Source organism: Empidonax traillii, unplaced genomic scaffold (genome assembly GCF_003031625.1).
Source record: "Empidonax traillii isolate 1590-97213 ecotype Southwest subspecies unplaced genomic scaffold, ASM303162v1 scaffold194:size798623, whole genome shotgun sequence".
NCBI lineage: Eukaryota > Metazoa > Chordata > Aves > Passeriformes > Tyrannidae > Empidonax > Empidonax traillii.
This window is the reverse complement of record NW_020955387.1, coordinates 377961-392795: the sequence shown is the minus strand read 5'-3', so window position 1 is coordinate 392795 and position 14835 is coordinate 377961. Positions and strand designations below refer to the sequence as shown.

General features: G+C 39.4%; 1 protein-coding gene across 8 annotated transcripts in view; it reads right to left on the bottom strand.

Annotated features, from left to right (window-relative positions):
• Nucleotides 1-2116: 2116 nt before the first annotated feature.
• Nucleotides 2117-14835, bottom strand: part of MAP7D2 (MAP7 domain containing 2) — a 36814-nt gene continuing 24095 nt past the window's right edge. For all 8 annotated transcript variants that reach the window (XM_027886749.1, XM_027886750.1, XM_027886753.1 and 5 more), the window contains 9 exons: nt 10960-11192; nt 10455-10581; nt 9054-9258; nt 8832-8936; nt 7593-7646; nt 6864-6942; nt 6019-6205; nt 4344-4623; nt 2117-3763 (listed from right to left, as the gene is read on the bottom strand). In XM_027886749.1, coding sequence (XP_027742550.1) covers nt 4374-4623; nt 6019-6205; nt 6864-6942; nt 7593-7646; nt 8832-8936; nt 9054-9258; nt 10455-10581; nt 10960-11192 — 1240 coding nt within the window. In that variant the 3' untranslated portion in view covers nt 2117-3763; nt 4344-4373. The remainder of the gene's footprint in view (nt 3764-4343; nt 4624-6018; nt 6206-6863; nt 6943-7592; nt 7647-8831; nt 8937-9053; nt 9259-10454; nt 10582-10959; nt 11193-14835) is intronic.

Genomic DNA, 14835 nt, shown 5'->3' with positions numbered 1-14835 from the left:
ATTTTTAAGTCTATGTATTCTGGACAGATTGAATGAAGTTAAAACCTGTTTTTCTTACAGTGAAGAAGAAAATCCAGAGAACATTGCATTCAGTCCTTACATACATTGTTTTTTCCAGATTTCAGCATAGCTGGCCCAGCACCAATACACTTTTCAGAGTTTAATATTGATACTGAAAACCAACATTCCCAAAAATCAAGTAACGGCCATTTTGGTATATTTGTGCACACACCTACACAGAGGCAGCTCAGGTGAACCACCACTGTCTGCACTGTTTTTGGAGGCAACCAACAGCTTGAACAACATTGCCCTGAAATGAAAGCAAACTAAGAGACTTCTTCAGTTTCTATTCTTGTTCTTGAATAGGAAGAGGTAGGGGAGGAGTAAGGAAGAAGTCCCACAGGTCACTAAAGCAGAAGAAAGAGCAGCCTATCCCTGCTGATTCATTTGTGCTGCTCACAGGAGTAAGGATATGCAGGATACAGACCAGGCTTAGAGCAAACAAGATTCAAACCTCACAGAGTAACTAGTCTTCAGCTCCTGACTATTGAACTATTTACATTTCAATACAGGGGATGGGCCACAGTTCAAACCTTTATGAGACCTCCAGGCTGCAGTGCAGCACTGAAGCCCAGAAGTGTCCTGGGACCCCAGGCTTCTCTGACCTGGGAAGATCCCCACCCTGGCAGCCAGAGTAGCAGTCTGCTGTTTCTGTGGCCTTCTCCGCAGAATTTGTGCAATTACAAGACAGAGGATGATTCCCTCCCTTTTAGCCCTCCATCCCTAGATGAAAATGCAGTCTAGGGAGATAGAGGTCAACTCAGGGCCTTTGCTGGGGCCCAAGGCAAGCTTTGGGTGTCATTTCCCAGGGCAACAGCAAGGAAAGTGCTGAACCTAATCAGAGAGCTACTGTAAAGCCCAATTACCACGCAGGTATTATTTATTTATGTACTCGAAACTTACTAATAGCTACATAAAAACAAATCTGCAGAAGGACAGTAGCAGTGTCTGATTCTCCTCTGTGTGTACAACTCGGGTTTTCAGATCACTTTACTATAAAAGTAAACTAACAAAAATAATCCATTCAACCTTTTATAAAAAAGCCACTCAAGGATCAACACCCAACTCTTTTTCTTACTACTCACAGCTTGATTCTCAAGTGCTTTACAGGAGAAAAGATCTACCAAGGACTCGTGTGAGTCACTAGCGATCCTCCACCGCAGTTTCAAGACCACTGACTAATTAAAAGTAAAGCTCATTGCACAATCTTGAATCACAGCAGCAAACAGCAGTATGGTACTGGTATGAAGAGACTGTATCACCAAAGGCAAAAAGGAGCAATTTAACCCCTCAGCTAACAGTACTCGCTCCAGATATTTAGCCAGCTTTATAAACTCACATTTGAAAGCAAATATAAATGTGAATATGCAATGTTTTTCTTCACGAATACTCACCTTGCTTCCTTCAATCTAGTAAATAATTGAGGGGACAAATAAAATGAGTGATTCAAGAGTCAATACAAATGAGATGAACTGTCACCATGGAAACTATTAATATACTTCATAATAAAGGTAGATCCTCTCATTTTCAATTTTGACAGAAGTTATTATTTAAACAAAAAATATTTTAAAATTTCTCCCTAGCATTTCACTAAAAAACTAACAGCAGCTCCAGGCCTGGCCTTTTTCTAAGCAGCAGTGCGTGCATATAGCTTGAAATCTAGCATTCATATCACAAGTACCCTTACAGAACAGCTCTTGGACACTAAACAGAACAGTGTCTAATGGACACAGCTCCCAAGTTTTCTTCTCCTTATTTTCTTTGCCCGGGGCTGCAAACTGGCCTGTATATTGTCACCAGCACCCTGGATGCCACGATTTGGAAGCCCTTACCTTAAGGCTCTTCTGCCACCAGCCTCCATTTCCTCAGTGTATTGGCAAGACCTCAGGAAGAAAATGAGTACGTGGCAATGGGAACAAGGGTGAAATATTTTGAGGTTCTGACAACCACTCCTTCATTCAGTATTCCACTCTCCTTCAGAAAACACCTCAGAACAAATATATGTGTTTTTAAATGAGGCATGTTTTGCTGGGAATAAAAAGCACTAAGAAACAACTCAGATTCATAAATGAAAATGTATTTCACCTTTATACATGCTATACAGGTCATGCAAATACAGAAATCTACAGGTTATACAATGACACCATAATAAAATATAATATGACATTTGTCAAACACAATGTATTACAGCAAAACAAACTGTTTCTGTTTGTTTATTATTTAGGAAATAGATGAAGGACTAATTTGGAAGACACAGTACCATGCTACAGCTTACTGCACAGTCCAAAGAAAATATTTCTTTGAAGAACACTAACATAAATAAAGCTGGGTTGTTGTAGGTATGATTTCTTTATGCATTGCACATAATATCACTGGTTACTTTCCCGTTGCTGACTTTAAAGAACACAAAAACAGTGCTACAACTGAGCTCAGTCTATACTGTGAACTCCCTTACATGTGGAAACAAACCCCAAAACCAAACAAACAAAAACCCCAACAAAACCAAATAAAAAACCCCACCCCCTCAAGTTTTCACTTCTTTTGTGTTAGTGTCCAAAGAGAGTTGTATTTAAAATTCATTCTTATAAGGAACAGAACAAAAAAGTCCTTAAAGCAGCACCTGATCTAGCATAAAGGTTCACCAACAGAAATAAAGTTAACATTGTATGGCACATGATGTCCAGACCTCGTACATCCTGATGTGAACTGTTCCATACAGAATGTTAAGGGCCCCCCAGTTCCCTGCATGTGTCTTGGCCTTTGTGTTTCTGCTGCAACATTCACATATTGTTTTGCTGCTGACTAAATCTCATTTTGTTGAGTCTACAGAATACAAAATACTTCTCTGTGTGATCGAAAGCCTGCTGGTATCAATCAAGTGTCTGCATCTTCAAAAGTGAACATATTATCTCACCCTCCTGACCATCACTTGGATCTACTACAGCTATACTACATACATATTAAGGGATTACACCAGGCGTTCTGCCTACTTTGCTTACAGGTGTTACACAAACATGTTTTCAAACACACAGTTGATAGTTGCTCCCAGACTAATTAATATTAACCAGTAAGTGCCACTAGTGACTAAAAGTGTCAATGTAACCGTAATGGGATAGTTCCCACACTCCACAGTCAATAAGAAGCCTCTTTTGATTCCAGCAGTTGTATGTTTTTCAAGCCTCTTCAGTTATAGTTTTGAATTATACACCTCATAAAAGTTGCCAATAATTCCTTATTAGAGACAAAAAAGATAGGCACAAAACTAAAGTACAGTATATTATTTTGTTTCAATGCACTGTGGGCAAACCCCATCTTTATTTACAAGAAAAAGATGTCTAAATGGGTGTATGATAAAGTTTAGGGAAGAATTATTTCAAAATAAAATGCACAGGTAAAAATCACAGTGAAGTGTTGAGATGAATTTTAAACTAAAAGAAAAAGTAAGTGCTTTATTAGCAGCTAAAGCTCAAATTCTAATGCACACTCCGTCTTCCCTGAAACCATCAAGGCTCTAGATCATTGGTTTTTACCAAAAGCAGCCAGTTACTCAACATATTTATTTCCCTGGGAAGACAACTTATATTCAGCTCTGATTATTTGGAATCCAGTGTTCAAGGACTGCAGAAAGCTTTTTCAAGTGACAAGCACATATTTTACTGCCAGTAGCATCACAGGGATATAAATCCTCCACAAATTGTTACCACTGTCAATCAGAGAGACAAGAACATCAAGTCAGCCACACCAGTTAGATGACCTCAGTTTTGTAATTTAGAATATACTCTTTCAAGAAGACTGACTGTGGCACTGTACTTTAAAACTGTCACTGAAGCCTGCTGTGATTTTTTACTATGCTGGCTTTTTGGGATATGTGATTTCTACACCGTGCTGCAAGTATTTACAGCAGCTGAAAGGAGTAAGCAGCAACAATAACTACCATTTCCTAGACTGACCCCGCTTTTAACTGTTTTCTTCATGCAAACAGGCTCCAAAGATATACAGGAAAGGTACTGTATTAATGAAGAAAAAAACAACCCTCCTCACTATATTCTGAATGCATAAAGGAAATGTTCCCATTTACCAGGTACTTGTGGTTGCTACGATACAGTCAGTTTGCATATGATGCCAATTTGCAAATAGGAAAGATTATGCTGAATTTAAAGATCTAGGAGACCAGCTTTCTTCCTCTCCTCACACTGCTGTGTACAACTGCTGAATGTTTCTGGGAAGCTAGTAAGTAATCACAGCAATTTATCGTATCTAAGATGTTTATCACAATACTGTACCTGTATCTGTTCTGCTGAAAAGCGAGGCTGTCAACAGATAGAATTAAGTGTATTTTCCTGTCCTGGACTGTTAAATCCCTCAATCAAGTTTTTGTTACAGTCATCTAGGCTAATGGTATCACTGGACGTCTTGGAGTAGGTAGCTTGTCCTGTGAAATCCAAGAGGTCTTCAAGAGCCTTGGCATTACTTGTCCCATTTTGGTCCAAAGAAACACCCGGCATAAGTTCATTCATGGGTGAATATTCGGGAATAGAGATAAGTTCTTCTTTTGAAACCGGGCTATACGAAAGATAAACGAAAGGAGGATACAGAATAAGAGGTGGGTAACTTTTCATTAAGTAACAATCAAATTAAACTTCTGACAGTTCAAAAATTTATTTTAAAGGCCAGCTGCAGCAAGACTCTACCTAGAATACATCCTAATCCAAAGAAAAAGACATTGCTCTGTTCAGGATGGAAGGTCATATCTAATCTGTATCCCTTAAGGATTAAGGTTTGTGGTAGTTGTGTGATGTGAGCACTCATCTCCTAAACCCACATTTCTGACCATTTACCAGTCACTCACTGTTTCAATCCCTGCACCATTCCCTTACCTAAATGTTTAGTACACCTTTCAAGTTACTGTCCTGACCCCGCAACATTGCTTAAAGCACTCATATTTCACAACTTAAATAAAAAGTTATTTCTTAAGACCTTCTGATATACTTCAGACACAGAAATCCCATAATTAAATTTAAGAAATGCTGTAACCAGCTGCTTTGCTGAGACTAGTAAGGCTAGTGCATTTTAGTTTGGAGAAGAGAAGGATTTCACAAAGATTTGTAAAACCACAACAGGGTAGGGGACGAGTTGAGGGCAAAACTATCATGGCATGAAATGCTGCAACACAAACCCTAAGGGGTGCCCAATGCCACCAATAAGAAACTGATCAAAGAACATAATTTACAGATCAAAGAACATAATTTACCCAGTGAGACTGCACTGTAGCACCTGTTCCAGGTCAGGTCCTGGACACAAACATTATCAGCAGGTCAAAAAAAAAAAAAAAACTTTGACAAACTCATGGGCAACATGTCAACCAGTGGGTATTTCAAAGGCCAAGGCAGAGCTGCCCCCTCTAATGTCCCTAATGCCACATTTCAGTGTGGGCTTGGATTGCACAAAATGGGCTACATGGACTTCTGGTCTGTCCCAGTAGGGCATTTTCTATGTATTTATGCATATTTACTGGAAATACTGAAACAGTATGAGAGGTTCAGCTGTCTTACTGATTAAGGAGGAACTGTATAAAAATTCTACATTTAAAATTGTCTTAACAGCCTTAAATTAACTTCCTATATATAAAAATATGTAAATAATAAAACTTAAAATTAAAAAATCCTTCTTTTCTGCACATCCTTCTGAAAATCCAAGAGTATTTAAAACCACAAAGTTATTTACTGATTTCCATACACTGCTACTTGTTAAGTACTTAAAATGCTCAATGCATTATTTTCTTTACTCTGTTTGTATAGAGGCAGAGAAGCTCATGCATCAGAGCACACCACAGCAGACCTCTGACTGCCATGCTGGGGGGTAGATGAGAAGAGAAGCCATAAAGTATTAACAAGTGAAACAGAAAATTTTGTGTCTCCTATGAATTCCACAATCCCTCTTGGTAGATACGGTCTGTACCTCACATCCATGGACTGAACCTCATCTGTTGAATCTTCCATGCTGTTTGATTTCCCATCTACAGCTTCCAGCTGAATAAGTCCTGGAACTGACTTCAGTCCATTAGCAACTACATCTTGGGAAGGGGTTACAGAAGAAGCACTTTCTAAGCTTTTACTTTTCAGGCAGCTTGCCAATCCATTGATCTCTATAAAAGAAGGTTAGAAATTATTACAGTAGGAGCTCCTTTAAATAGTTTGAGGTTACTGACTGAGTAGAAAGGAAGACTGACAGTGCAGTAGGACTTAATTCAAATTCATGACTCATCATACTATACTGTCGTCCCTCTTTCCACTCCAAAACTGCTCTTTATGCTGCATCTTTTAAATTTGAGGGAACAGGAAGAGAATATCTTTTATGTCATGTACTAAAAGTCTTAGCCTGGGGAAGTAAACAAAATACAGATAAATGTCAGACATTTATTTATTTAATAATACTTTAAATACATATTTTTTTATAAAGTCAAATTAAATGTAAGATTTAGAGACATACTATAAAAAGCTTGCAGGCTTGGTTGTGTGCAAAAATTTTCTGCCTACAAAATCTGAAGGTAGATTGCAGCAATCAAATTGACACATTAGAACTTTTCATTTACAATAATGCTACCTCTGGTACTAAAATGGAGGAGAAACTTTCTTCTGCTTAAGTGGCAACATTTCTATCATTTGTCACTGATGCAAATGTAGCTGTTCTTTTTGAGATGAAAGCAAAGAATTTATGAAAATACACAATGTTCTGCCTCAGATCACAAAACTCTGAAGAGAACCAATTGTGCAAATAGGTCAGAAAAATACGGCAATTTTTACCTGGCTGGTTGAGAACAAGTGCCTTTGGTTGCTTTTCCACATTCAGAGTTGATGGTATCTCCAGTTTTGGCTCTTCCTTCTGAAATCAAGTAATGACTCAAGTCTATCAGAGGAAGGGCTGTAACCTTCATGGAACTGACTGGACTCGAAATCTGTGAGACTGCCCAGGGCCATAGGGCAGTCAAAGCAAGGCCATCAACAGCAAGACAGGATTTTCTCCCCCGCCACCACCCCTTTAATTAGGCATAGTATATTTTTTAAAAATTCAAAAAGAAAACATTCTCTGAAAGTAACTGAAGAAACAGTTTCCTGAGTAGATTAGAAGTGAAAACCTGACTGTCACTTCTTAGCCGGACACAAGTGCCTTGTTTTCAATTCGACATTCCTGACAGGCTTAACAAGGAGAGCTCAGTAACTAATTCACTGGTTGGTACAAAGCAGGAAAAGACATATCAACAGCAGCAAACATTACAGCTCCAGCATCCAGAAACAGGCTGGAGAGTAAGGGGGGTTAACCTGCAACACTTGCCCAAAGCTGTGTCTCTGCAGCAGTGGCACAGCAATGGCTGTGACAAACCAAGAGTCATTTTCAGTTCAAAATACGACTAAAATTTGGGTGTAGAGTATACCCAAGTAACTTAATAACATGGAACTACTCTAGAATTCAATTTCTACATATGGCAAAAAACCAAACCAAAACAAATCACGCAATCAAATATGGTTTCATACCTTTATTTCTGGTGTTTCACTCTTCCTTGTTCTCTTCATTATTTCATCTATTCTCTACAAATAAAAATAAATTTGAGGATGAGACAGCAGAATATTTAACACAAGAGACAAAGAGAAGAAGAAAAAGACAAAAAGACACTTCTCTTTACTGTCACGGCCTCATCCTTGCCTGTCTTGGAAAATGGGGAACAAATAAAAAAAATAAAGAAAACAAAAGGAAGAAAACAACTTGGAGCTGACTTTCACCTATCAGATCTCACAGAACATGACCTTCTCAGTAGAGGCACTTTAGAAAAGGCATTTTAAATACCAAGGGTTTGCACTTATGAGTTGTGCTCATTTCTGGAACAAGACATTAGTTTAAAGCCAATAGCAATTATTTTAATTTAGTTCTTCTTCCATCTATTTCCAAACACTTCCTTTAAAAACAGTTAGCCTTTTTGGAATAGAAGAGTAAAATGAAGTATCTGAAGTTATTCTTGCTGTAAAGGTGTAAGGCATTATCCTAAAATACTTTTGTTTTCCTTCTTTGTTCATTAAAAAAAGAACCTATTTCAGCTGTAAGACACTTTGGTTTGTATTATAATCTCCAACTGAACCATGCTGCCAGTGCAGCTGTAAACAGTTAAAAATGTATTGGAACAAAATATAAGATGACCCTTTGTAACCAGACAGAGGTTCTGCAGCTGTTCTCCCTTTCCTGCCACAGAGTTGTAGACAAAGCTAATTTATGCAGCTCCAGCCATTTCCCTGTGCATCACTGGCCACAGTCCTGCTGCCTCTGCACAATGTAACCACAGACAAGCCAGGTGGGAGAAAAGTTGTTTGTTAATCACATGAACTTTCTCCATTAATGACACAGAACTACTGTTGAGGAAGTTTTAAACCAAGTCATTCATGTTCCTCAGTAGCCTGTGATGTCCTGGGTTGGGTAGCAACTGACATTTGCCTTGACATGCCATTCCCTGTTTGTCTCAGGCATTTATTTAACTTTTCAGGTAGAGGCTGATTCTTTGTTTGCTCAGTGCCTAGTTGGGAGTCATCTGTCTTAGGCAATTCCACTTTGTTACAAATTTTGATGTCCACGTTCCCCTAACATGTCAGTAGCAAATACTAAGTTTGACATTACTAGTCATCTGCAATCTCTCCAGATTACTGTTAGTAGATACTATTGGGTACTTCCTGGATTATGCATTTAAACAAGAAATGAAATAATTATCTGGAGATGCAAATATCTACCTTCTTCCGTTCCAGTCTTTCTTGCTCAATTTGCTGCATGATTTGTTCCCTTTCAAGACGAAGTTGTTCAGCTGCCTCACGGGCTTTGATTTCTGCTTCTTCCCTCTAATCAAAATGTGTAAAATATGACAAGGCCATTATTTATTTCAGGCAGATTACCAAATACTATGAAGTATTTATTTATATGTATATAAAGTTTCACATTTCTGCTTGAGATGGTACCTGTTTCTCAAGCTTGGCCTGGAGCTCTTTTTCCTGCTTTTCCTTTAGCATTTGTTCTTCCTCAGCTCTTCTCCTGGCTTCCTCTTCTGCCTTTTTTCTGGCTGCTTCTTCTTCACGTTTTCTTTCCTCCTCCTTCTTACGAGCTTCTTCTTCCAGACGAAGCCTTTCTTCTTCTGCCTTTCTCTTCTGTTCCTCTCTTTCAAGCCTGCCAAAAATATAACATTATGTTTAAAAGGCTTCACCTTGCTTAGCATCAAACACACATTTTCATGAAAGATGCCAAGATACAGCAAAGAGGTTGAACACATGCTCAGGATTCAGGCTGCTATCGAACTTTTATGCCAATCTTATTTTCAATGCCTAAAATATTTCACAGAAATTAAAATTTCCATTTAGAGTGCCAATAATAAAATTGTATTTCAAGAACAAAAACATCCCTCTTCCCCTGTACTTGACACCCAGAATGCTGGTATCTATAGGCCAGCAGGTTCTTTTATCCTTTGTTTCAGCTGAAGATGAACAAACTGGATGAGTAGCAGCAGAAATCCACAAAACACAGTGGAACACTAGAAAGAGTGGGTCTAAACTCCACCTGTGTTGTTCCCTGGCCCACTGAGGGACATCATGCTCCTTTGTCACCACAGGCAAGAGCTGCTTTGAAAGTGATCATTCTCATCATTTTATCAGGGATTCACAGCCAAAGTGGCAGGAGCTGGTGATTCCACTCCCACCCACGCCCCTGCCATGTTTTTAATAATTAAAAAACAAAGTTGAATCTAGACATGCAGAGTTAGTGATTTACTATTACGGCTTTGAAGGAAGGGTTTGGCACTTGCAACCAGTGTCCCATGGAGAGAACAACCTAAAAGCTTGCTCAGAGAATAAGCCAGAACCAGAATTTTGCTGCTTAGACAGAGCAACCTTCATTATGCCTACACTCCTAAAGCCCTCAGTGCCTACAGCAGAGCTGGCAGGAAGATGAACTTCAGGTTCATCTGTTGCACAATACCAGCCTTGCCATTTAATGCATATACTACTACTGCAAGACTTCTTCTATGTGATCTACTCATTTAAGGCTGCCTCAAATATTTTTTTTACAATGTAAAATACTTCAGGTATGTCCAGAGTGCAGTGTGCAGTACACTGCAGCGTGGACATACCCGAAGTACTTGGACAAGTAATAGTTTTTTCAAGCTTCTAAAAGAGGCCAAATCATAGTTTTCTAAACTTTGCTGGTCATAAAGACTGCAAAAGACATTAATGAAATATGAGAATGAGATTAAAGAAATTCACAGTTACATGTAAGCTCCCACTTGACTCTAAAACTACCACAGATTCAAGTATTTTCAATGATACGGGTTTAATTATTAGGTAATAACTTTCACAAAGCAATAGACGCACCTTTCCCGTTCTTCTCTTTCCTGCCTCTCCTTTTCTTCTTGTTCTTTCTGCAGGCGGGCCTGTCGTCTTTTTTCAGCTAAAATTTTGGAAGCTTCTTCTGCATCACTTGTTCCTGCTGTGATCTTCCCTAAGAGAAGAGGACCAAGGGTGGAAAGTTTAGCAGGGAACAAAGAGGGTGAGTGCTCAGCAACTTCAAACTCACGCAGAGGCTGAAATGGGCCTGGTTCACACTGGAAGACACCTTTTTAGAGCACCCCTCAGCATCTTCAACAGGCAGAATATGGAATAGGTAAGGGCATCCCTGAATTTCAGCATTTTCACATCCCCGTTAACAAGTGGTTTTGGTACATGAGTGAAAACTATACATTTACAGGTTCCAATATGTATCTTCACACATCCTCATAAGCCTATGACAGAGCAGCTTCATGAAAAGAACAGCTCATCACTGTTTAAAAGTCTCAGGGACCCACGACACCTTGCAATATATTCTTGCAGTAAGACTCACCTTCACTGTTCTCATTCTTCCCAGCAGAAGGCACGTGCTTCTCAGGAGCCACCTGGCCTGCCTCGTCAGGGCGCGCTCCTGGGGACTTCTGATGGCCGGCATTTTCTTTCTCCTTGTCTGCTTTCTTTTTAGGAGTTTCCTGGTTGAGATTAGAAGTGGCACGATGCTTCACAGGAGAAGCTGGATATTGTTTGGTGTTTTTAGGAGACTGTGGGTAAGTCTTTGCAACTGTCCTAATGAGGGAAAACAAAAATCAAAAGAAAGGAGAAGCCATGTGTTACACACCTTGGAATTGAACTCCCGCTTCCCATACATCATTGTTCTCTTGTTTTTCTGGCCACACAGGAGTACCAGCTGTTTTGCACAATACTGGATAGAATCACCTGGATGCAAGCAATCAGAACTTGAAATGCAGGGAACTGGCATGCAAGTGCACATGATCACAGAAAATTCTCATTTAAACAGACCAGTAACACTGTCTGAGGTCTAGGTGAGAGACAGGAAATCAGGGACTACCTAACTGATGATTTTAGTAATGACCATTTCACAACAATTCTGTCAACATTACTGCGTTCTACAGTCCTTCTCAACATTTAAAACAAAGCTATGGTTGCTTTCTGTCTGTAGAAATTATGAGTACAGTGTGCTGCTTTCATCTAAATACCACCTTGCCAAACGTGGTCTTTTTTCAACAGTACTGGATTTTCAAAACCAGCAAGAAATATACTATAAACAAAGGTAAAGCTGAGTACCACAGAAAGAGAAGAACTGACCACACCATTGTACCATCAGCTTTCCTGTTTCAGTTAGTGCTTTAATCAGCACCAGTGGAACAGACTCAAAACTCAGCCCTTGGAATTCACCCAGCTGTACCTATGGAGATGGGGATTCAGCCCACTGACTGTTTGGCTGTTGGACACTTCAGGTGAAGTGATAACCTCGCTTCTGAAGTCAGTTTGGGGAAAGTGGAAGGGCAAAGATATCTGATATTCAGTGAAAATAGGTGCACATAAAGAGAACAGATTACCAGGAAACATAAAACTACCACAAACACCATTCATTATTTATGTAACGCCAGTAACTAGCACTTATAATGTTAAGAGAGGCTGGGCTGTGTGACTAAATACTATGAGAATAAAGAGATTACTATCTTAAAATAATGATTTATGTGAGTCCCATTAGAATAAATAATCCTACATTAAACTGAACATTACACATGTATTTTTAACCTTCTTTATGGAAATGAAATTATGACATAAATGTATTACCCTTTATCACTTTTTTAATCTACACAATATAGCGTTTCATATACTATAACATGTTTTCTGGACTATACACTCACTCTGGCAGACCAAAAGTATGAAAGGCATGGACAATGGCTGAAAATTAATGGACTGGAGTGGCAAGTTTTATGTAGTAATTATAGTATTGTGTGGTCAGAGACTATTATAACAGGAACAGCATTTGCATTACAGAGCAGACAATAAAAATTAGAATTCTTTCAACTCCCCCCCTGAATTTATGAATTCAGTAGAAGAAAGGGTTCTTTTCCACCATATTATGCTGCATTTGTAAGAAGCTGAGACACTGGAATACAGAGAGCTCATTCAGAGCTGCCAGGTTTGTGGAGAGGAAGACACTGCAGAGCATTGCACCATCTGTACTTTCTTACTCCCACAGAAGAGCCATCACAGACTCCAAAAGCCCTCAGGCTGCAGGAACAGTAGCACCCAACCAAATTTGAAGTTCAGCTCAGGTACCCTCTGCCTGCAGGCCCAGGAGCTCCCTGTCAGCTCAGGTCCTTGCCTGAGTTAAGCTGTAGGTAAGCCTGTTCTTCTTGGCTTCCTAACCTGCTGATCCTGACACAATGTCCTGGCTTGTCCTTGGACTTGCCTCAGAGTAAGGCCTTGGTTGGCTATCCCTGGACTCTTGGCTGACCCTGGTCACCATCACCAGACCTACCCTGGGCACTTTTTGTCTGCTATGAGATGGGGTCCTGTGGGTGAGGTCCCTGGTCTTGTCTGCCCTACTGCCACCCACTACTGCTGCTGCATGACAGAAACAGGCTTTGGGAGATGAGAACAGGCAAGTCTGTTTCCAGGTCTTGAAAAAAACAGCAATGGGAGAAGCCAGTGAGATTGGTTGGTGTTAACCAAGTCTGGTTTTAGCATTGTCTTTAGATTCCTTTTTAGGATATATATGGGTTTCCAAGCCCTTCTGAAGGGAAAAGCAGAGAATTTGATGCCCCATCTACATGTGTACATCTCACACGTGCCTCATCATGACAGTCATTTCCAATTGCATCTCACAAAAATAGAACTGGTAAATACAAAGTAAACAACATTTTTTCTTATGTTTTCCTGCAGCACAGAGGATGCTTCTTGCTAATTAGACACTTCTTCAAAGCACAATCCCTTCTTGCTGTCTTTGGTTTGTATTTCCAACTTTACCACATGTTCCTTGCAATGCATTTTATTGAACCTGTTGTGACAGCAGGAGCAAAACAGGCTAATAACTAAGGCTGAGTCATTTTCAGTGTCAGCACAGAAGTAATTGTTCTCTAATAAAGACATGACAATCAAACTAAAGAGGTTGGTAGGAAGGAGTCTAGTCATGAGAGCTACATATCTTGCACTGCATAGGCATTAGAGCAGACTGGCTGTACAACTTACCTGTTGGACTAGAAACATGTTGAATGTACTATTTAAGTAACATATCTTTGAACTTTTAGACCGATAGTAATTTTTTTGTTACAGCTTTTGGGCGGAATAAAAAGTATGGCTTTGCTTCCTTTAAAGCAAACAAAAGCAAGAAGCTTAATAAAAGACCGGTTACTGCAATGCAAGCAGTGAAAAGATGAGAAAGAATTTTTATATAATCTACTGGATGCCAGTAGAAAGTTGTAAATCAACATTGTTTTCTCCCTTGTATTCAAAACATATAGTCAACTTAGCATCTTTAACATTCTTAGACACAAGCAAAATTGTTACTGGAAAAAACACTCCTAAATAGTATTTAAATTATGCTGCTTTACACCAGGAAGGGCCAAACTTGATTGTGAAGACAGAAAAATGGGATTATTAAGATAAAAAAGTATAAAAACTTGTGTAAGAGTCTGCTTAGGTTTAAAGAATGTTTTGGTTTTGACAGGAGAGAAAAGGAAAAGGATATAATGGAATCATGTTAAGAGTGGGATCACAGAATTGTGCCTGATGAGGATCAGAGAATTAAGATAACAAATCTCTAAAATCCAAGAAGTGGCAGCATGTTATCTGTCTTACAGCTCACTCATCTCAGTAACTACATTTTACAGGGGAATACAGAAGTACCAGGAGCATCTTCCTCCCTCCAAGAAGATATTACTTTTCTCACCTAACTGCCCTGTGTTGCCATGGGGGCAGCAGCATGTAAGAAGCAGACCCCTACAGGCACTGCTAGAACCTCTATCAGATGTGAGGATCCACTGATCCTTAAATTACAGTGGCTCTTATTTAACTATGAAAGGGATAGCCCATACTGCAGACGAATGTCTCAGGAAGAGTAAAACAATGGTTCTATGCTTCCTTTTGCTAAGCAGAGAAAATAAAGTACATCTGGCACACGAATCAGAGGTCACATCCAATTCTGGCCATAAACAGCACAGGAGAGAACAGCAAGCTTTCTTGAAAAGCCAGGTATGTGACAGGTCACTGGTTATGGCAGTTAAGAAAGCTGACTGTGAATCACAAATCTGCAGCATATTTTTTTCCCCTCTATCCCTATTAATTCAACAAAAGCTCTGCTGAAACCACACTGAGGACTTGCATGTTCTCCAGCCTGCTTTCTGACACCGCTCTGATCACAAGCTATTCCTGGGTTCTGACATTTTTCCTCTGC